The 23,419-nt window shown below is 42.2% G+C and overlaps 1 protein-coding gene across 6 annotated transcripts in view; it reads left to right on the top strand.

The window, feature by feature from the left end:
• Window positions 1-23,419, top strand: part of LOC144505104 (kelch-like protein 3) — a 121,591-nt gene that overhangs the window by 80,285 nt on the left and 17,887 nt on the right. For 2 of the 6 annotated variants that reach the window (XM_078230931.1, XM_078230929.1), the window contains exons 7-9: window positions 7,255-7,371; window positions 9,214-9,363; window positions 15,130-15,247. In XM_078230931.1, the coding sequence (XP_078087057.1) occupies window positions 7,255-7,371; window positions 9,214-9,363; window positions 15,130-15,247 (385 nt within the window). The remainder of the gene's footprint in view (window positions 1-7,254; window positions 7,372-9,213; window positions 9,364-15,129; window positions 15,248-23,419) is intronic. The other 4 variants (XM_078230935.1, XM_078230934.1, XM_078230932.1 and 1 more) reach the window with 3 other exon arrangements.

Here is a 23,419-nt window from a genome sequence, read left to right as displayed (position 1 = left end):
GTAAAACAATGGCATCTTGAGGAATTTTAAATCTAGCCCAGATAAAACCTCATTGGCTCTGTGTGATCTGCATGAAATTAGTTTAGTGTGGCTATGGCACAAAGGTGTCATTAATTTGGCCATAATTAGCATTTTTACTGGGAGATAGAAAATGTTATTCTGATGCAGTGCAGAGGTGCTTCCTGCTTTGGCTCAGTGGTTGTAATCTCACTTCGGAATCAAAAGATTGTGATTCAAGCCCCATTCCAGAGACTGAATACATAATTTGGCTGACACTTCACTGCAGTACCAAGGGAGTACACTATTATTGAAGATGCTGCCTTTCAGGTGATACATCCAGGGCTCTGTGTGTCCCTCAGGTAGATGTTTAAGATCCCATGGCACTATAACAGAAGAGTAGGAGAGAGATGGACAATTTTTATCCCTTACTATTCTGAGAGTTGAGTTAAGAGCAAATTGGTAGACAGGATTTATAGAACTTTACTTTTCGCATACTAAATAACATTCCTGGGCAGTGATTACAGTTGATGCTGAAACAGGTGAAAGTGTTCTACTTCTCCACCATAACATGACCATCGTGAATAACATGGAAGTCCACAAAAGAAATCAAGGAAAATTGGAAATAGATTCTCTAACTTGAAAAAGATCAAGTGTTTAAGAGGTTAAAGAATTGCAATTAATATATAGTTATGAAAATTAATATGTCCTCTTTTAAATTTCTGATACATATTTCAAAATTCTTCTTGGGCCTAGCATGAAACATCTTTTGAGGCTTTTCCTCAACACCTTAAGTCTCTTGGATCTGTCGCCTTTATAATAATGGGTTTGTCTAAACTGGGTTTAGCTGGTTTTGTCCGTATTCTCCACTTGACTCAATCTCTGTGGTGTTAAGGAAAGCACTTAGATTCCTTCGGCAAACAGAAGTTTTACTAATGGAATCTCTTCTCTCCAGTCTGTACAATAAACATCACAGTTCCGCTGGCTGCCAATCACCAAACCTGTGAAATTTGATCCTAATTCTTTTCTATCGTGTTGTACCCTGGGTTGCTGCCACTAATGCCATTCCCTAGTTACCAAAGAATGATTAAAAAGGGCTAAGTGTCAACTGATTACCAGAATTGGGATGAGCTCAATTACATTGGTGCATAAAACATTCAGCATAGTGGACAGAGAACACAATATGTATGCTATGGAAATAGTGTGTTTTCATTCAGAACAAGTGTGCTCATTAATAATAATTCAAAGCCTATAAGATTAACTTAGCCAGAATAGCTAAAAATGAATTTTGTGATTAAACCAACCATGCCCCATGTAATTTTAAGGTATATGATCAAATCATTTTTAAATATATTTAGTCAGTAACTTTAGCTGTGAAATTGCTGAATGTTATAGATTTCTGGATATGCAATAGAAGATATAAATTGTGAAAAAAGTACATGGTTGGTCAAGATTTTGCAGTGACAATGGCGGCACAGCTGTCAGAATTCACCATCATTGCTCAACTGAAACTTACAGCAAGTTTGGGAGTCTGCCATGCGCAGAGTAATGCAAAAATCCACAAGTTGCTGTCTGATTTTCCAGAGGGCATGCCGTTGAGACATCCCCAGACTACAATCAATTGGGAAACCCATCAACTAATGACTATGAACTTCCATTCTTGCTGTTTAAAGCCTCTTGAAAAAGTTACACTTTGTGTTTTTAACGGCATACTAACTTTATAATTATTGCCTCATTGGCCCTGAGAAATTAGTTTTATATTAACAGAATGTCAAATTTCTCCATTGCGTGTAAAAATATCCACATTTTTTAAAAAATGAGCTATTTTTCACTTTAGCTTCTATTTTAATGCAATCATGGTCATTTAGCTCACCATCAGACATTTTCAATTAAAAATAAAGAAATATGGGTTCTGATTTTACCGGGACACCCGCCCCGAAATCAGGGTGGGCGAGGCTCGCAGAACGGCATTCTCCGTTGGCCTCGGCCGCGATCTTACGAGCCTCGGGTGGGTGTGCCGGTAAAATTCCGGCCATAGGGCTCTTAACTTCTCAGTTTGCTGTCTGTGAGAATACTTCAGTGTGATTGGCTGCTTACTCTGCCTGCTGACATCACTGCTGCTTAGAGGTTCCTTTGAATTGGTGTCAAATTTAAATTGTTGCTGAGAAAGGTGAGATTGCTGAATATTTGTGCACAGCTTTCTTTGAGATCAGTACCGAATGGCATTGCTTTGCTACTGACCACAATATCTGGGTCATTAAAAACGTTCAGACTTTAGATATATACAATGGCCATCAAGGATATAAATGTTATATTAAGAAAGGAAGCATTTTTTGGTTCGTGATAGTCATTAATGACAATGTTATAAATTTTCATAGTACTAAGTTCACAAAACTGCATACCCTACTGGGAGTATTCTTTCATAGCCAGCTGATTTGCTCTCCTTAACATTTCAGGATTCGAGATAGCCTTATGTAGCCAAAGACTTTACAGTGTTGCCTATTACTATTTTAATGGCATTATAAGGTGTCTGACTTGGCCAAGATTTATATGGGTGAATTTTCTTTTGCAAGTTTTTTACTCCCTTCAATCCTGTTATTTCAGTTAACTCAAAAGTGAAATATTCTTCCAACTCTTACGTTTCATGGCATTGTTTATAACAGACTGACTATCTGTTATAAACAATGTCATAATGATAGAGGTGTTTGGAAATCATTGCCTGAGATTAGCTGACCAGCATCTCAAAGAATTATCAAATTCTTTCTCCAGCAACACTATGTTATAATATTTAATTATTAATGTCTGACTACTATCTTCCAAATAACACATACTGATAATGGGTATAACCTAACTTGCTGTGATATATTTTTATCACCATCACCACCCATTTTCTTCCACCATTTTATCTCGGATGCAGTTGTCCCTGATTCGCAGACCTAGCCAGCAATTAACTCACGGGCTTCTGTCAGTGCTGCCCTACAACTTGGCTGCTGGAAGTCTGACAGCTGCCTTGGTTGATCATTAGATAAAATTTATTTCATGTCATACCAGAAATCCTACAAAACGGTAGTTCTTTTAAAATTAGCACTCACTTCTATTTTACATTGAAATAGTCATTTTAAGAACCCCATGCAAATTCAAGCCCCATTTTTCTTTAAAATTTGATAACAGTGATCTTAACAAAGCTAATGTTTTCACAATATGAGGTAGTCATTGTAATGAGATAGAAAAGGTATTGTAGCTTTGCTTTGGTGAATATTATTTGTGTTTAGCCCTGCACAGAAACCTCCTCAATCTTTGCTTAGCTCAATAAATAAATCCACAGGAAGGTCATAGCCAGTGTTTTAGCATCTATTACCAGCAGTAAAGTTTTATGATTAACTAAGAAAAAGTGAGCAGTGTGATTTATTTTGGCTTTTGGTGCATAACTTCACTTAGCTTGAGTAGTTAAATGTAGCTTTGGGGGCTGTTGTGTCTTGCATATATATCGTGTCAAGTTCAAGGGCGAGGGAAATGAATCCACGTGCCACAGTGCAGATGTCTCCTTAGTACAAGCTTTAAAACCAGACTGCCTTTATCTTTAATCTACTAGCACTTAACTGTCCCAATTGCAGTCTTAAAATAATACTTTGTTGATATGGTAATGAAAGGAAATAGAGACAGTATATGTAGATGGCTTCTGTCAATGCTGTTCTGATTTGCCTCAGAATGGACCTTGAATAACACAAGTACAGTACCTCAAATCTGGCCACCTCAGGATAGAGTCATCAATCAGAACACTTCAATTCAAATTGGAATGCCTGTTTTCAGCAATTTAGGTTACTGGCTGATTTTAATTTACTTCTCATGCCTTCAACTTAACTCTTTCACGCCTTTCCCCACTTCCCTACATCGGCACATCCAGTTCAAAATGAGAAAAAGATCAAACTGAAATGATATTAATCTCTGCAATTGTAACAGACCAGGTTTTATTATTCATGCAAGATTGTATAATACTCTTCAATAACTCTCTTTGAACTGGCTTGGGCCAGCTGCAAGAAGGCAACCATGGAACTTAAAGGCTTTTGGGAACACGATACAGGTACCCTGTACTGTAGCAAGAATAGGCTGATGTCCTGATCCCAAGTACAGTGCATTGCTAAATATTCTATCTGCAAGAGTTTTTTTTTTGTTCTTCCTGGGGGAGTTTGACTGTCACTGCCACATCTGCGCTTCGCCGGGTGAGATCTGCTGGAGCATGGAAAACGTCAAGCACGCAAAGCTGATCAGTCCTCAGCAACTCTCCAAATTTTCCAAGCCGGGTCGGGTGGGTCCAAGGTTCACTGGAGCATGAGGGAAAATATGTCTTGTTTATGGGCGACGCTGGTTCTCGGATTGCCTGATTTGAGGCATTCTGCCTCTATACTAAAAGTTGGTATCTACAGATGGTAATTCTACTCTTTCACCACCATAAGTGCAATTATATCTAAATAGTGTATTACTTAATGGGTTGACAGTTTTGAAAATAGCTGATGGAGCATTTTTATACTAGAACAGCGTAAATTTAACATCTTAAAATGTTCATTATCTACCTGCCCTGCAGCATACTGAGTACTTTTATTTAAACCCAAAATCAACATAAAATTAAGCAAGCGCTAACAGACAAATGGGTGGTTCACTCAAAGAGATGAATTTCACTTTAGATAGTTAGCATCACAAAGATATCTCTCATGAAATTACAAGCACTGGCACCACTTCCTACACGTGTTTAAAGTTATTTAACTCAGACTTCAGTACATAGAATCCCTCACTTTTCCCACTCAATGGATTTGGCCCTTAGATCACTTTCACCTGCAGACGTAGTCTATCCCAGGTTCTTGGATATGGTTAACACCAAAAGGCGTGCATCCATGAACACCCCCACGTTCAATTTTTATTCTTAATGGCAAACAGAAAACTAACCTTTCCATGCTTCTCCTCATACTAGGGTTGGATTTTACATACTCCCATTGGTGGGTTTGATGGAAGGGAAGCCATTAAATCCAACTTGCCCCTACCACCACCACAATTTAACCAGCAGTGGGAGAGACCAAGTGGCCGCCCTGGCACATTTCCCTGTATGGGCTGATGGTGGATGGGAGGAGTCTCTCCCCTCGTTTCCTTCCCCATATGGCTTCTGAAACCCCACCACCCCCCTCTCTCTCTGGGGCCTGATAGCTTCGCATCCAATGAGATGCCCAAACACTTAACCAAATCTTGATCCAGTGCCACATGCCTCTGTCTTAAAGTGATGGAAGGAGTTGCTGACCTCTGATTGGCCAGCAACTCTCTGAGGTAGGACTTCCTGATCCAGAAGGGCAGAAATCCCACCTCCGCCACATAAATGGCTGTGGAACAGCCAGTGTTTCCCTCCATATACTTCCCCTGCCACAAATCTTTAGCTGGGGGAGTGGTGGGGAATTTGGCAGCTTGTATAATTCTGTCCCAGGAGTTCCATTTGTATCTAACCCCAATAGGCATTCTGTATCTGTATGTGCTACAGCACAAGCTTTAACTTGATATCCAGTTAGCTTCTGCTTCTCTTTTTTGGTCAGCTAACTCCCATCTCCAAAGCCGCCTCAGTCAGAGTTTTTAAGGTCTCAGAAATGGTGCTATACCCAAGAATTATGATTTATACCCTTTTCCAGAATTCCCTCTCCCTTCACTTTGGATTTAAAGAGATATCTCACAAACACGGAGAAGAATCAATGGGCTGAATGGCCTAATTCTGCTCCGCTACCTTATGACCTTAACACAAATTTTAAAGCATTTGGTCAATGTGAAAGGCAAATATTAATAAGTCAAAGGTGAATCTAGAAGGCATTGGGCTGAAGAACAATTTTTTACCAGCATGCAACAGATCCTTGGTACATATGATATTAGTTTTAGTCTCCCTACCAAAAAGAAATATTGATGCATTGGATAGGGAAGTTGAGTTGGATGATTTTATGACTTGGGGGTCTGGGTTAGGGAGAGATGTTCATACATCTAATCATACTGTTTCTTAATTGGAGTCTCTCATTTTGTGGATGGGAAGGGACCGGGTGAGTCTCCAGAAGTTGGGAGGTTACACTCGCTACTCTCCACCAGGAGCCAGTTTGACATTGACGGTATGCCAGTCATACTTTACCATCTACAGAAAGTGGACATGTCCTTAGGGGAAACACTGGGACACCAGGTCCATCAGTAAAGAAAACAGCCCAGTTGACATCCAATGATATCTTCGATGGCTCAGCTTGTTCACTGAATGGGTGACATGACAGCTGTACACCTGAAGACCTTCTGTATGTTCATTGGCTACTTGGTCATGGCCTGCTGGACATTGTACCTCCGCCACAAGGACATCTGCAAGCAAGATATGAAGATAGCAGGCGTTGATACAGACAACTGGGAGGCAGTTGCCAATGACCAGGACTTCTTTAGTCTGACTGTTCAGAAGGAGTGTTGGAAGAGGTGAGCAGAAATGAAAAGCTTAGTTGGCGAAGAAGGGGGCCGAGAGAAAACAGAGTCCAGTGAATCCTGCGCCTTCTCAGCCAACTGCCTTTATCTGCAGTAATTGTGGCAGAGACTGCCAGGCCAGAGTGCCTCTGGTGAGCCACACAAGGCAATGTTTAACAAAGCACCACCAAAGCGCAAACTAGCATCTCATGCGATGGAAAGCTACTGGCAGCACTTCAGTTGGGACCTGGTTTGACATTGAGGGAGGTATACCTGGTCTTGCCATCATACCTTACCATCAACAGCCGAAACGGAGCTCACTCTTGGGGGCAACATTACGATCAACGCTTGGATTCCTGAAAATGATGGTCTCATTATATATTTTTCATTTTTAAAGGGCATTTGATGGCAGCATTTTTACCTTTTGAGGGGCATCCGTCCTCCATATCAACACTCCTTAACCAGTGTTTTTGGCCTATTTGGAGTAAGGATTTGTGTGGGTGAGGTTCATATACTGATGTTCCTCCATCTCCCAAATGCTTACTGCTCCTGCTCCCTTCTGATCTCCTTTGAGCCAGCCAGAGTTCACTGGTGGGCTCAGTGCTAGTGTAACAGCTCGGACATCTCTGGGCAAAATGCAAGTGAAAGGAAAAGGCTGTTTAACTTTGATTTAGGCTAGGGGCCACAAGTACAAGATTTGAGCAAGAATAGAGATTGGAGCGTAACTTTGGAATTAGATTACAAAAATAAATGCTCACTTTAGTTCATTCAGACTTCCACGTGCTTCTTTCTCATCGGCAGGTATTTGAAGCCGTTATCTCTTGGATAAAGTATGACAAAGAAGCCCGCCTGGACCACATGGCAAAACTAATGGAAAATGTTCGTCTTCCTCTGCTTCCACGGGACTATCTTGTACAGGTTAGCAGCAGTGCAAATGGAGCAGGGATCTAATGTTAGGTAGAGCCCATCATGAGTACTTTTTTATGGTCAGGAACATGGTTTATTGCCAGGCTTTATAAAAAGCATATTGACGCGATTAAGCAGAAATAGTGTAACCAAAAAATATTACATTTAAGTTGAAAAGGAACAAAATTTCATCCAAACATGAAATAATTGGTGACTCTCTTTTACAATGTGCATAAAATCATTTTCCAGAAAAGCTATTTTAAAAAATCTTGCAAAACAAATTTGCAGCCAACAGGAATATCTTTTGTAATTTAAAATAACATATGAAAGAAACATGGGGCTGGATTGGGGCACAGAGGAGTCTTTGTATAATGGTGAGGGAAGATGGTGGTGCAGTGCCTGTCACCTCACTGCTGTTGTGCATTTTACCAGCAGTGTGGAAGCTGCTGAATAGTCCTCCGAACCAGAGGTCAATTAAGGATCCCTTTCTGCTGCTGCTGGCAATTTACCAGCAATAGATGGGCCCTTCTGCTGCATCGAGAGACTGCCTGATGAAACCTAACAGCCTCCCTGCGACTGTGGGAGAGGTGGTGTCCTCCTATTCGGGCACTGTTACATTTGGAGGGCCCCTGGCAACAATACTCCAATTACCACACCCATGCCATGGCCTCCCCGATCGGCCCTTGTGTCCTCAGACCACGCATAATGGTTGGGGGGGCAGCTAGCTTCAATGGCATCCTTGTCTTCAAGGAGCAGCCCCAGCAGGTGTCCTCTGCACCAGGCGGCTGCAGACTGCTGGTACTCTGATTGCCCAGTGGCTTTTGGGGGCAGGAGCCCATCCTTTAAAGGGAAGGAACCCCATTGGCAAATAATTAATTGCTGGACAATGAAAAGTTGTGGCCGGAGATCCCAGAAATGGCTGAGGTGGGGCTGGTCTCAGCTTTGAGCCATTTGTCAGGACTCCTGCTACACCAATTAAAATTCTAGCCATAGGAAATGTACAGCACAGAAGGTAACAATTCAGCCCATTGTATCTGTGCCGACTAAAAAAGACCTAATCAGTCTGGAATCGGCATTGCATTGTCTTTATCACTGGGTCCAAATCCTGGAACTCCCTCCCTAACAGCACTATGAGTGCACCTGCACCTCAAGGTCTGCAGCAGTTCAAGAAGGCCAATCCCTAATTGTTCAAGGGCAATTAGGGATGGGCAATAATTGCTGGCCTAGCTAGCGATGCCCACATCTTGTAACTGGGGTGGCACAGTGGTTATCACTGCTGCCTCACAGCGCCAGGGACCTGGGTTCGATTCCCGGCTTGGGTCACTGTCTGTGGGGAGTCTGCACATTCTCCCCGTGTCTGCGTGGGCTTCCTCCGGGTGCTCCGGTTTCCTCCCACAGTCTGAAAGACGTGCTGGTTAGGTGAATTGGCCATGCTAAGTTCTCCCTCAGTGTACCCGAACAGGAGCAGGAGTGTGACAACTAGGGGATTTTCACAGTAACTTCATTGCAGTGTTAATGTGAGATTACTTGTGACAAATAAATAAACTTTAAATGAATTTTTTTTAAAAATTGAAGTCCACTTCCAAATATAAAACACCTCTTTTCGCATTATGAAATTTGATTTGATCCCAAGTGCACGCAGGACATAATGTTATGCCGTGTTTGCACAAGGATTGTTTTTTCTTTCAGATTTGGAAAAGCATTTGGGGTTAGTGGTGTGCCATGTTACAGGATTTTCCTTTCCTGGATCTGGCACAGTGCAACCTTTCTTAATGAGGCAGTTTTTGTGATTGTATGTCAAGCCATATTTGTTGATGACTCTTGCTGATGTGCCTGTGTCCCCGCTACATGCAGACTGTAGAAGAAGAGGCTTTGATAAAGAATAATAATACATGCAAAGATTTCCTAATTGAAGCAATGAAATACCATTTACTTCCTCTTGATCAACGAGCTGCAATAAAGACTGCGCGCACGAGACCGAGGACCCCAATCAGCCTGCCCAAGGTAGGAAAGAAAATGTTTTACAGTTTGAAATGAAAGCAGCTGTGTGTTTTCTTTTCCTGACCAGTAGCTTTGCTAATGTGTCTCCTACAGGTATGAGAGCAGACTGGTCAGGCTGCTACCATAGTCTAAAACTGCCATCCAATGCTGAACTAAGATTGGTCAGAAGTAACTACGGAAACTTTTCTGCTGGCACATTCTTGGCACGGAGCCACACTGACCGGCAGCGTTTATCAAGAACCCCTTGGTTTCATGTATATAGTTTCAGGTTTATGCGCACCTAACAGGCACTTCATGATGGAATGTGCAATTGGAAAAATACCCTTCCAATATAGACAGAAATAAAACAGGCCATTACCGTACACTGGGAGGGATAAAAATCTTGTGAATTAGTGATACTGGAGGCATTGTACCATTTATAGTATAGCACTGACAGCAACAGTGATACTGAGGAATTGTTTTCATTTGCTCTCAGGCTGTGGTTGATGCTGACAATGTCTAATTTATAGCCCTCACCTTGTTGCTCTGAGAAGATTGTAGTGGACCTTTTTGAACCACTAATTCAATGGAGCTTCCTCAGTGGTGTCAGATAAGGTATTTTGAAAACCATGATGAGTTGCAATAAAGAAATGTCGGTATATACACAAGTCAGTGGAAAGGAACTAGCAGCTGATTTTTTTTTCCTGCCACATTCATGAGAGCCTCGTACCCAAGAAGCAAGTCACTGACTCCATCTCAATGGACACGCAAATCACTGCTCTGGTGACAGTATAGATCAGATTAGACACTACCTTGTGCAACAGCTTCCCGATTCTGATGATTGGTAGGCATGCTGCTGTGTCTCAGGTCTCTTGGGGTGCCGCGAGATCAGCAGGCAGCACCAGAGGGGGAGGGGGTGGTCAACAGGCAGCCTTCCAGGGAATTAACTTTTCTCATCTTTAAAGCAATACTTCACACGGAATCAATTGACCATAATATCACTGACTGATTCAAATTCAACTTCTCTTTGGATTGATATGTTAATTGATAGGTCTGGAGGTTGTTTACATTGAAATTGTTCATTTGTGTCCCTTCAAGACAAAGAGTTTGGTTTGCCCAGCTAGTACCACATTCCTAGGTCAGCAATATTATTAATGCCAGATTCTCTCAAAGAGCCAGTCTTGTGATCGGTCATATTGACCTCACTGCAATGCTTAGAAGCTTTTGAATTCCAGCCACAGAGCACAGGGCAAGAATGCCAGTGCTGTGATCTTAATTCCCTATATGCCTGATGACCTTGTAGATCTAGGCTGACACTTCAGTGCAGCACTAAGGGAGTGCTGCCTTTATCAGAAGTACCATCTAGTGGATGAAATGCTAAACCAGAGCTCCACCTGCCCTTCCAGGTGGGAATAAAAGATCTCATGGCACTATTTGATAAGGAGAATCAAAATTTGTCCCACAAACAATATAATTAAAATGGAATATCTGGTAGGATATTTTGTTCCTGCCTGCAAATTGGCGACTATGTCTCACGACTATAATAGTGATTATGCGTGAAAAGTATTTGATTACTTGAAGCGCTTTGGGATGTCCTGAGTTTGGGAATGGCGCAACACAAATTCTTTCTTACACTATGCTCTCATTTATGAAGCAATCATTCTAATGGCCTTTGTTGTGACTTTATTTATCTACACTCACTTTCAGGGAATTATTTATGTATTTGATATTTGCGCACGGATTTACTTAATGCCAAATTTACTTCGGAGCAAATTTCAGAATGTACAGGTTTACCTGAGAAATCTGGAAAGACTGGTTGTTTTCACCTCTAAACAGTGTTGGTAGACATGTGAAAACAATCCTTTGGTCTTCTCCATGGCAACCTGTTGGACAAGCTTGGCCAGCAGAATAATAAAAACAATTTGGAAATTTAATTTTGGCTTCTTGGTCATTTGTTTTACAGAACCTTTTTGGGGATGGGTGGAAGAACTGTTTAAGAAGCACTTTAATTTCAATATGTTTGCCAAAAAAAATCCAACTGAATGCTGAAAACATCTTTTATCAACAGAAGATCCACAGTGAAAATAGCTCCACCTTAAATTTTACTGGTTCATTTAAGTGTTAACTTTAGAACTGTGATTCCTTATCTCTAGGAAATAGCATGTCACTTGGACGTCACATCTTTGTCCTATCTGTTCAAAGTATGCTCAAGGCTGGGGAGCCCCTCATTCCAAATGATTATGCTATTCAGTCCTTTATTATCATTGTTTGATTTAGTAATATGCTGTCTTAAAAGCTGGAAGATCAGATCGTGGTACATTGTGTGGCATTGTCAATGTATTACAGTGCTGAAACTAGGTCATGGCTGTAAATCCCAGAACACTCATTTCTGTTTATTCCCATTGGAAATGTAACGTGCTGCTTTGATCTGGCAAGGTGAAGTAAAAGCCCTTTATTCACTGCACTTCACAGATATCCAAGAAACAGATTTGTCTACTACTTGTTCTTTTTGCCTATTCAAAATAAAGAAGTATAAATAATGTGTGCATAGATCCCTGAAAGTTGGGAATCAAGTAGATAAGGTTGTTAAGAAGGCATATGGTGTCTTGGCGTTTATTGGTAGGGGGATTGAATTTAGGAGTCGTAGCGTTATGTTGCAACTGTACACAACTCTGGTGCGGCCGCACTTGGAGTACTGTGTGCAGTTCTGGTCCCCACATTACAGGAAGGATGTGGAGGCTTTGGAGAGGGTGCAGAGGAGGTTTACCAGGATGTTGCCTGGTATGGAGGGGAGATCCTATGAGGAGAGGCTGAGGGATTTGGGATTGTTTTCGCTGGAAAGGCGGCGGCTAAGAGGGGATCTTATTGAAACATATAAGATGATTAGAGGTTTAGATAGGGTGGATAGTGATAGCCTTTTTCCTCTGATGGAGAAATCCAGCACGAGGGGGCATGGCTTTAAATTGAGGGGGGGTAGTTATAGAACCGATGTCAGGGGTAGGTTCTTTACCCAGAGGGTGGTGAGGGATTGGAATGCCCTGCCAGCATCAGTAGTAAATGCGCCTAGTTTGGGGGCGTTTAAGAGATCCGTAGATAGGTTCATGGACGAAAAGAAATTGGTTTAGGTTGGAGGGTCACAGTTTTTTTTTTTAACTGGTCGGTGCAACATCGTGGGCCGAAGGGCCTGTTCTGCGCTGTAATGTTCTATGTTCTATGTTCTATGTTCTAAACAGTAGCCATAATAAAGTGCTAAGTGTGAGGCCAAATTAGGGGGATTAGAATCAAAGAGCAAACTGTAATCATGGAATTGCCTTGGGAATGCATTGCTCATAATGGTGAACAGATCTAATGAGGTTTGATGAAGGGTCATCCCGGTTTGAAACATTAGCTCTGTTCTCTCTCCACAGATGCTGTCAGACTTGCTGAGATTTTCCAGCATTTTCTGTTCATGTTTCAGATTCCAGCTTCCGCAATAATTTGCTTTTATTTAGATCTATTGATTATTCAGGCGACTTGTGAAAGCAACTCTGCTATGTTTTACTCGGCAGGTTTGCCACATGATCTGCCATATTAAAATCATTTTGAGTGCTAATGATGTCATAGGATTTGATTTAAATTGATTTATAAGCAGCTGCCTACTTCTGATGGGTTGTAGTAGTGGGTCACTAGGGTTGTAGAGGGGCAGCACGGTGGCACAAGGGTTAGCACTGTTGCTTCACAGCGCCAGGGACCCGGGTTCAATTTCCGGCTTGGGTCACTGTCTGTGTGGAGTTCGTACGTTCTCCCCGTGTCTGCATAGGTTTTCTCCAGATGCTCTGGTTTCCTCCCACACTCCAAAGAGGTGTGTGTTAGGGGGATTGGCCATGCTAAATTGACCCGAGTGTCAGCGGGACTAGCAGGGTAAATGTGTGGGGTTACAGGAATAGGGTCTGGGTGGGATTGTGGTCGGTGCAGACTGGATGGGCTGAATGGCCTCCTTCTGCACTGTAGGACTCTGTGTAGTGGCCCGCTGAGCCAGCTCAGGTGGGATGGGTTGTAGTTGCCCCCGAGTGAGCTCAGGTGGGGTGGGTTGTAGTTGCCCCCGAGTGAGCTCAGGTGGGATGGGTTGTAGTTGCCCCCGAGTGAGCTCAGGTGGGGTGGGTTGAAGTTGCCCCCGAGTGAGCTCAGGTGGGATGGGTTGTAGTTGCCTCCGAGTGAGCTCAGGTGGGGTAGGTTGTAGTTGCCCCCGAGTGAGCTCAGGTGGGGTGGGTTGTAGTTGCTCCCGAGTGAGCTCAGGTGGGATGGGTTGTAGTTGCCCCCGAGTGAGCTCAGGTGGGGTGGGTTGAAGTTGCTCCCGAGTGAGCTCAGGTGGGATGGGTTGTAGTTGCCTCCGAGTGAGCTCAGGTGGGGTGGGTTGTAGTTGCCCCCGAGTGAGCTCAGGTGGGATGGGTTGTAGTTGCCTCCGAGTGAGCTCAGGTGGGGTGGGTTGTAGTTGCTCGCTGAGTCAGCTCAGGTGGGAAGTCGATTTTCACCCAAATCCTGAGTGAAATGCCTCTTTTGTGAAGTGTATTCTCTTCGCAAAACGTGCAATTATTTTCCACTTGTCTGGAATGAATGGATATGAATTTGCTGTCATTGAACACAGATCTATCTAAGCGTGATACAGCCCAGACAGTGCAAACTCTGGGAAAAAGAGAATATACAATTTAGACACCATGGACAAGCATTGCTCGCTTCACTCTCCTTTATGTATATCACAAAGCATTTGAAAATGGTGGAAAATGCACCATAATGTCAGAAATAAAATCCAAGCCGCAAAATGGGCGGCATGGTGGCGCAGTGGTTAGCACTGCTGCCTCACAGCGCCAAGGACCTGGCTTGGGTCACTGTCTGTGTGGAGTTTGCACATTCTCCCCGTGTCTGCGTGGGTTTCCTCCGGGTGCTCCGGTTTCCTCCCACAGTCCAAAAATGTGCGGGTTAGGTGATTGATTGGCCATGCTAAATTGACCCTAGTGTCAGGGTGACTAGCTAGGGTAAGTGCATGGGGTTATGGGGATAGGGCCCAGGTGGGATTGTGGTCGGTGCAGACTCGATGGCCCGAATGGCCTCCTTCTGTACTGTAGGGATTCTATGAAAACTCTGTCCCCAGATGGAAACTTTATACTGCCAGAGCTCCTTCAAAAATTGTATATTTACGTACTTGAGTTTCTTTCTTTTCTTAATGCAACTAATGGAATATTAGGCATAGCTGCAGTTTTACAGCATAATAGTTTCATGTTCCAATGTAACTACTGTTATATATTAAACAATTGGACGATGGACATGCGGTTAAAAGTATTGCAACCTGATGAAAGAGAGGAATTTAGCTTGACCATTTGCCTTGAAGTAGAGGTCATTGTTCTTTGGTTTGGTCAGGGCTATTTTTCAGTAGAATGTTACTTTTTGAGTTTGTCAGCTTTTATGAAGCTGTTGATCAGCTTATCTGAATTTTGCAGATTTGGCATATTATAACTAAACTTTAGTGGAAAACATACCTGTTAGATCCCTGTTGACTTAAGGAGGAAGTTAGATACAATCTTTTGGGGGGGGGGCGGTGTGGGGGTGGGCGAGAGCTTGTCCTGCTTGTGTGGTCACATAATCCACAAATCAAGAGGTCAGAATTGCAGCAGATATTGCATCAGGTTTTCTTTTAAGACCTATATTTTGGAGACATCTTTAGACACCAACATTGAAAAAATTGAACTGTTTCCACATCCAAGAGTCTGTGTTGTTACTATTTGATTTGTTACACAGATCTGCTTTTGGTTGCAGGTTATGATTGTGGTTGGTGGTCAGGCACCTAAAGCTATACGAAGTGTGGAGTGCTACGACTTTAAAGAAGATCGGTGGAATCAAGTAGCAGAGCTTCCATCCAGAAGGTGCAGAGCCGGTAAATACAGTTTATTCTTTTATTCATTTGTGGGACACGGGCGTCGTTGGCTGGCCAGCATTTATTGCCCTTCCCTAGTTGCCCTTGAACTGAATGGCTTGCGGGGCTATTTCAGAGGGCAGTGGAGAGCCAACCACATTGTTGTGGCTGTGGAGTCACATGTAGGCCAGACCAGGTAAGGACGGCAGATTTCCCTCCCTAAAGGACATCAGTGAACCAGATGGGGTTTTCCCCACAATCGACAATGGTCATCGGTAAATTCTTAATTTCAGATTTTTAAAAATTGAATTCAAATTCCACCATCTGCCGTGGCGGGATTCGAACTCAGGTCCCCAGAACATTAGCTGAGTTTCTGGATTAGTAGTCTAGTGATAATACCACTATCGCCTCCCCATAACAGTGCTGTTCCATTGAGAACAGTGAGTGCAATGTTATGACTATAAACCAGTAATTTTATTCAGTGTTGTATATTTACTTATCCTCATATAAATGTATTATACGTATTTAAGTATGTTATAGAAAATAACCACAAGGACTGTTTGGGGGAAGTGGCCTGTTTCTGTGCCCAAAACATTGTCAGCTTGGCAGCAGCCTTACTTCAAGGCCAGAATGTTGTTCAGAATTTTTAGCTGTTATTGACAATTACCTGTAGTACTGAGGAAGTGTTGTATTGTCGGAGGTGCCATAGTTTAGATGGTCAATTATATTTTAATGTACTTCATTTATATGATACCTTGTCACTTGATGTGATTATTACAAAGGTTAACTTAATTTGAAGCCTATCAGTGCAGTTATAAATGTGATACTTCTGCATGCAAGAAAAATTGATTTCCATTTTCCATAAAGTTATAATTGACCAGAAACTAAACTGGACCAACATGTAAATGCAGTGACGACAAGAACCGGCCCGAGGTTGGGAGTTCTACAGTGAGTAACTCGCCACCTGACTCCCTAAAATCTGTTCACTATCTACAAGGCACAAGTCAGCAGTATGGCGGACCGCAGTCTATTTTCCTGGATGAATGCAGCTCCAATAACGCTTAAGAAACTTAACACCATCCAGGACAAAGCAGCCCACTTCATAGGCACCCCATCCATTACCTTAAATATGCTCTTCCACCACCAGTATCACGTGGCAGCATTATACACTGCAGCAACTTGACAAGCCTCCTTTGGCAGTTCCTTCCAAACCTGTGATCTCTACCACCTAGAAAGACAAGAGCAGCAGATGCGTGGAAACATCATCACCTGCAAGTTCCCTCCAAGCTGCACACCATCCTGACTTGGAACTAGTTCACCATTCCTTCACTGCTGGGTCAAAATCCCAGAACTCCCTTCCTCACAGCACTCTGGGGGTACCTGCACTAGATGAACTGCGGCGGTTCAAGAAGCTGGCTAACTATTAACTTCTTAGAGCAACTAGGATGAGCAACAAGTGCTGGTCATGCCAGTGATGCTTACACCTCATGAATGAATTTTTAAAAAATCCAACAAAGAATTCACTTATGAGGTTGAAATAATTTGATAAGTGAGCTAATGTTAGGAAATGTAAAAATCTATGGAGATGGTTTTCTATTCTCTTAGATCATATGCAACTTGTGTTTGAAATGTCTCTTCACAACTTATTCAATGAGTTGTGAGTTGAAGCTTCAATCCAGGAATCTAGACTGAATTTGATGGAACTTATTTAGATTTCCAGCATGGCTCCATACAATAGACAAATGGAGAATCAGGGGTTATATTATTGAATGAATGGCTTATGGCTGGCTTGGCTGCAAGACAGAGAGCAGGGGTAGGACAACAATAGTGACAGAAGGTGGAAGTGGGGTCCCCACAAGGATTAGTGTTGGAAGAATTGGTGTTGACAATATATATTAATCATTTAGATTTTGGAATCAAAACGCAATTTTTAAATTTGTGGATGGCACCAGTATGGATGTGGGAGGCCAGTCAGCACTGAGGAGAACCCAACAAATTGCAAGAAGACGTTAATAAACTTGTAGAATGGACATATATAAAGCATTGTTAGAGAGTTTAAAAGAGTTGGCATGAAATCAAATCAAATGAAATCAAATCATATATAAGTGACAAATAAATTTCAAATCAATAAGGGTGAGTCGTTACATTATGTTAAGAAGTATAAGGAAGTTGCATATTGGAAATTTAAAAATCTGAATGGAGTAGTGGAGCAGGTAGTGGATCCGGGAGTGCAACGCACAAATTACTTAAAGTAGCGACATAGATTAGTAAGACCATAAAGCAAGCTAACCCCAAGAGTTTATTTCTAGAGGGATAGAATTAAAAACGTGAAACTATGCTAAATGTTTACAACCGCCCTTGGTTAGATTGCACTTGGATTACTGTACACAGTTCTGGTTGCCATGTTGTTAATGGAATATGGAAGAACTGGAGAAGGCGCAAAAATATTTACAAGGATGATAGCAAAAATGTGAAGTTACACTTATAAGAAACTGCTGAACAGGCTAGGTTTCCTTCTCGTGAAAGAAGGCAGGCCGAGAGGTGATATAATTGAGGTCTTTAAAATTATAAAAGGTGGAGTAGATACAGATGGTGGGATTTTATTAACTCCCGTCCGAGGCCAACGGAGAATTCTGTTCTCCAAGCCTCGCCCACCCCAATTCCGGGGCAGGCGAGGTGGTGAAATTCCGGTCAGAGTGTTTCCGCTTGAGAGGCGCAAAACTAGAGGCTATCAATATAAGGTGATCACCAAGAAATCAGATAGGAAATTCAGAAGAAACTTCTTTACCCATGGAGTGGTGAGAATGTGGAACTGACTACCACAGGGAGTAGTTGAGGCAAATATTTAAAGGGAGGCTAGATAAGCATATGAAGGAGATGCGAATAGAGAGTTATGATAATGGATTTAGATGAGGAAAGATGGGAGGAGGCTCAAGTGGTTCATAGCCATTTTGGCTAGTTGGGCTTGCTCCTGTGCTGTGTTAGGCTATATAATTCAAAAAGAACCGGTTAGGTTTGAAGCATTTTAGTGCATCCTATGGACATCAAAAGCATCAAATAAATGCAAGTTCTTTCATATAATCAAGGCTGACACTCCACAGTAACGCTAGGAAGTGCTGTCCCTCAGATGAGATGTTAAATCTCCATCTGTTCTGGTTCAGGTAGAGATTGGAAATTCCTGCCATTATTCAAAAAAGAGCACAGAGTTTTCCCGCTGCTCTTCCAACATTTTTCCCTCAATCAATATTACCTGATTATCCATTTCATTGCAGTTCATTTTATCTTGCAGTGTATAAATGATCTATTTCAAAGTAATTTGTAGCATGTGACACTGAGATAGCACTGAAATATGAAGCATTATATAAGTGCAAATTATTTTCTTTCTATGCTAATGTTGTGCCAGTGTACCACTTGTATAATGCTATTAATTAGTTATTGAAATAGCTGGCTGAACTGCCAACATTAGGTCTCTTCATTTTACATGTCTTATCAGGCATTCTTGATAAAATTTGGGGAAACTCTGCTGAACGGGTACATAAAAGTTCCGTAATGATGTTCCAGAGAGGAGATTTGATGCCCTAGCCCTGTGCCACGTATATAAAGCCTCTGGTTATTCACAGTGGAGCAGCTTTGTTTCTGTTTGGTTAAAGACTCTTGTGTTAGGCTTTTCTTTGTCGAAATTTGTTATATATTTAATTGGTTGCATGATTGCTTTAAGAGCTGATCACATGATTTGATGATGTCATTAATGTTTCACAGGCTGCTTTTAATTTCCGTTTATTTTCTGTGCAGAGAACATCTCTTTCAGTAAATCTGTTGTGTGTTACTTTGAATTTATGTGTGCAAACCATGTCTTTTTGTTTTTGTTTAAAACCCACAACCCCTAATGTAGTTGGGACATTACAAAATTTGAGAGACAGTTTCCAAAAATTCCTTAGGACGAGGTTACATTCACGAGACAGGGTATGAAACAGCCTGTGTTCATTTATTTGGCCTATCTGGAGTTTTGTATTTCTTTTCAGTGTCCTCAGGAGTCTAAAACATTGATATTGATTGATATCGGAATATTAATCTACCGAAAATATCATACTAAGCTGCTCTTTTCAAGACAAACCTGCAAAGGAAAGGATCTCTTGATTTTTTTAAAAACATCTATTGCTCCGAAGATAATCAGATACAAAGCAAGTAAAAGGACAGAGCAAACAAAAACAATGTTAATATAGAATAAACTGAGACATAAATATCTTCCTTTATGCTGTGCGGCACTACCACCATGCTACGATCATAAGACATAGGAGCAGAATTAGGCCACTCGGCCCATCGAGTCTGCTCCGCCATTCAATCATGGCTGGTATTTTTCTCATCCCCATTCTCCTGCCTTTTCCCCATAATCCCTGATCCCCTTATTAATCAAGAACCTATCTATCTCTGTCTTAAAGACACTCAATGACCTGGCCTCCACAGCTTTCTGCGGCAAAGAGTTCCACAGATTCACCACTCTCTGGCTGAAGAAATTCCTCCTCATCTCTCTTTTAAAGGATCATCCCTTTAGCCTGAGGCTGTGCCCTCTGGTTCTAGTTTTTCCTACGAGTGGAAACATTCTTTGCACATCCACTCTATCCAGGCCTCGCAGTACTCTGTAGGTTTCAATAAGATCCTCCCTCATCCTCCTAAACTCCAACGAGTACAGACCCAGAATCCGCAACAGTTCCTCATACGACAAGCTCTTCATTTCAGAGATCATTCTTGTGAACCTCTTCTGGACCCTTTCCAAGGCCTGCACATCCTTCCTTATTTACGGAAGACTCTAAATAGGATAGACTCAGAACAGATCTAGCTGCTGAAAAATGGGCACCCATGAGGCGCTGTGGGCTAATGGCAGCAGCAGAATTGTATTTAACCACCATCTGTAACCTCATGGTGCCACCGTAATAGCGGCATGGTGGCTAGCTCTGCTGCCTCTCAGCTCCAGGGACCTGACTTCGATTCCCAACTTGGGTCACTCTATGGAGTCTGCATGTTCTCCCCGTGTCTGCGTGCATTTCCTCCGGGTTCTTTGGTTTCCTCCCACAGTCCGAAAGACATGCTGGCTTGGTGCATTGGCCATGCTAAGTTCTCCCTCAGTGTAACTGAACAGGCGCCAGAGTGTGGCGAGTAGGGGATTTTCACAGTGACTTCATTGCAGTGTTAATGTAAGCCTTCTTGTGACTAATAAATAAACATTAACTTTATATCCCCCATTCTACTATTACCACCAAGCCAGGGAATCAACCTTGGTTCAATGAGGAGTGTTCAGGAGCAGTACTTGGCATGCCTAAAAATGAGGTGCCAACCTGGTAAAGCTGCAAAACAGGGCTACATGCATGCCAAACAGTAGAAGCAGTATGTGAGAGAGCTAAGTGATCCCACAACCGAAGGATCAGATCAAAGCTTTCCAGTCCTGCCACATCTGGTCGTGAATGGTGGTGGACAATCGAAAACCAACAGGGTGAGGACTCTCCACTAACATCCCCGGCCTAAATGATGGAAGGAGCCCAGCACATCAGTGATAAAGCATTTGCAACCATCTTCAGCCAGAAATGCTGAGTGGACGATCCATCTCATCCTCTTCCTGAGATCACAGATTGATTCATGCCACACCATATCAAGAAATGACTGAAGGCACTGGATACTGCAAAGGCTGTGGGCCCTGACAACATTCTAGCGATGGTACTGAAGACTTGTGCTCCAGAACTTGCCGCACCCCAGCCAAACTGTACAAGTACAGCCACAAAACTGACATCTACCCGACAATGTGGAAAATTTCCTAGGTATGTCCCGTCCGCAAAGAAAAATGGGAAAAGTCAAATTCAGCCAATTACTGCCCCATCGGCCTACTCTCAATCATCAGCAAAGTGATGGAAGGTGTCAACTATCAAGCAGCACTCACAAAGCAATAACCTACTCAGTTTGGGATTTGCAAGGGTTACTTGGCTCCTGACCTTGGTCTAAATGTGAGCAAAGGAGCTGAACTCTTGTAAGGTGAGTGTAACTCTTTGGTATATGCCAGCATAATGTTGATGATATAATTTCTACCTATTCATGTACATCAGCATCTGCTTTCAGCAAGCTTCTTGTTTTTTGTTCACATTGATCCGTGAATTTATTACTACAGATTTATGAAAACTTAATGCCAAAATCACGCTGCCGTTCACACCGGCGGGATCTGATGGTCCCGTGGACGTCACATCCCTGCTGCATGTTTCCAGGTGGCAAGGGATGCGTTCAACGGGAAATCCTGTTGACAATGGCAGGACCATAAGATCCCGCCGGCAGCGGGTGGCATGCCACCTCCCGCCGCCATGTAACACGCCGCAGAGGGGGAGGAAAATCTCACCTTAGCTTGCAATTGATTATTTGGAATTTCTATGGCCAGTATACAATTACCGTCCAGGATAAATTGCCAGTCAGTAAATACATTGAATGAAGAGCCTATTATATTAAATAAGCTAAAGTGTTGGTGACCAGATCTGTTTTCAGATTTTTGCAAACACTGTGACTCGATACGCCTTTTGTACCCACGGCAAGAGGTATCCAAAATTTGTAGTGTTGACTATTTTCTATGATATACTCACAGGAAACTCAATTATTGTTCCACAATATATTAAAATCAACTAGCAGGGCAAGCCAGTCCGTTAGCAAGGTTTCCAAGCGGGACTCCAAGCTGGGTGAGTCTTGGAGTAGCGTTCCCTGCCAGGTGAGTGATGAACCTGTTTCACATATTAGCTTTACAGCTGACACAAAAGGAAGCTGTCACATTCGATTAGCCAGGCTTGAATTCAAACCTGGATTCAGAAAGGAGCAAAAGAAACATTATAACCTGCTATGCAACCCATATTCCCAGAACTGAGAAGAACATAAAACATTCTAAGCATGTTCAACCATATACCTTTAGCATTTAGGGAATTACTATAACTGTTTCTCCAGTTCATTCGTATAATATTTTCAGGCAAATTGTATCAAGTGCTGGAGGCATGCAGCAGAGTACAAAAAAAGAGCTGTGCAGCAGGATAATAAAACATTAACAAACACCAAATTGTTTCAAATATTTAGTTATAGCTTTTGTGTATCTGGTTTCAAAGAATGAAACCTGGGCCATATCATTGGTTGTTAAGGGTTATGAAAGCAAAGTGGGTGGATGATGTTAAGATGCAGATCAGCCATGATCCAAATGATTGAAGGAGTAGGGATGAGGGATGTTATTGTGTGATGCTTCCACAATAGTAACATAGATCAGCCTGGCACCGCTTTTGAGATCCCATTTATTCCAGCTTGAAATGTTATTGCTTTGAAGAAATTTTGTACGGAAATGGGACTAGATAATGAAGCCTATTAGCAAAAAATAGAAATAAAATTCATACTCTCTGTAAACCTGGGCTGCTTTTTACTCATCACACTTTTCGGGCGGGATTACTTATTCTCCTTAACTACTGTTAGACTTTCTAGAAGCTCTTTTTATCTATTTTTATCTCGTCCTATATCTCAGCAATCTCCTCATTTCCTGATTTGGAAAACTCTTCCTTGTAGGGGGTAGGGGATAGTAAATTAATAGGTGGGGTCAGAGTAAAAGAGAAAGTAATACAGTCCAAATCAAAGTTAACGTGCATGTATTTGAATGTACAGTGGTTAATAAGATTGATGAGTTACAGAGGCAGTATGCCATGTGGAAACATGATGTTGTGATGATGACAGAGACATGGCTCCAAGAAGAGCAGGATTGGCTATTAAATATTCCTGGATACAAGGAAATTAAAGAGAGTTACAAAAATTATAGAGTACTTATAATGGGGTACTTTAATTATCCAAATATAGACTGAGATAATATTTGTGTAAAGGGCAAAGAGGGTCAAGAGTTCACAGTGTGTGTTCAGGAAAATTTTCTTCAGCATGTTTCCATCCAATGAGGAAGGAAGCACTGATAGACTTTGTTCTTGGAAAAGAGGTGAGCCAAGTAGACCAAGGGCGGGATTTTCTGGTCACGTTCTACCCTGAAACTGAAAAGTCCCACCCGAGGTCAACAGACCTTTCCATGCTCCGCCCCTCGCCCGCTCCGATTCCCGTGGCAGGCGGAATGGGAAATTCGCTCCCAAGTGTCAGTGGTCAAACATTTAAGGGACAGTGATCCTTAAAAAACAGCCCAGAGTAAGATAAAAT

Source organism: Mustelus asterias, chromosome 16 (genome assembly GCF_964213995.1).
Source record: "Mustelus asterias chromosome 16, sMusAst1.hap1.1, whole genome shotgun sequence".
Lineage (NCBI taxonomy): Eukaryota > Metazoa > Chordata > Chondrichthyes > Carcharhiniformes > Triakidae > Mustelus > Mustelus asterias.
Note: the sequence above shows the minus strand (reverse complement) of the source record. Positions and strands in the feature narration are given on the sequence as shown.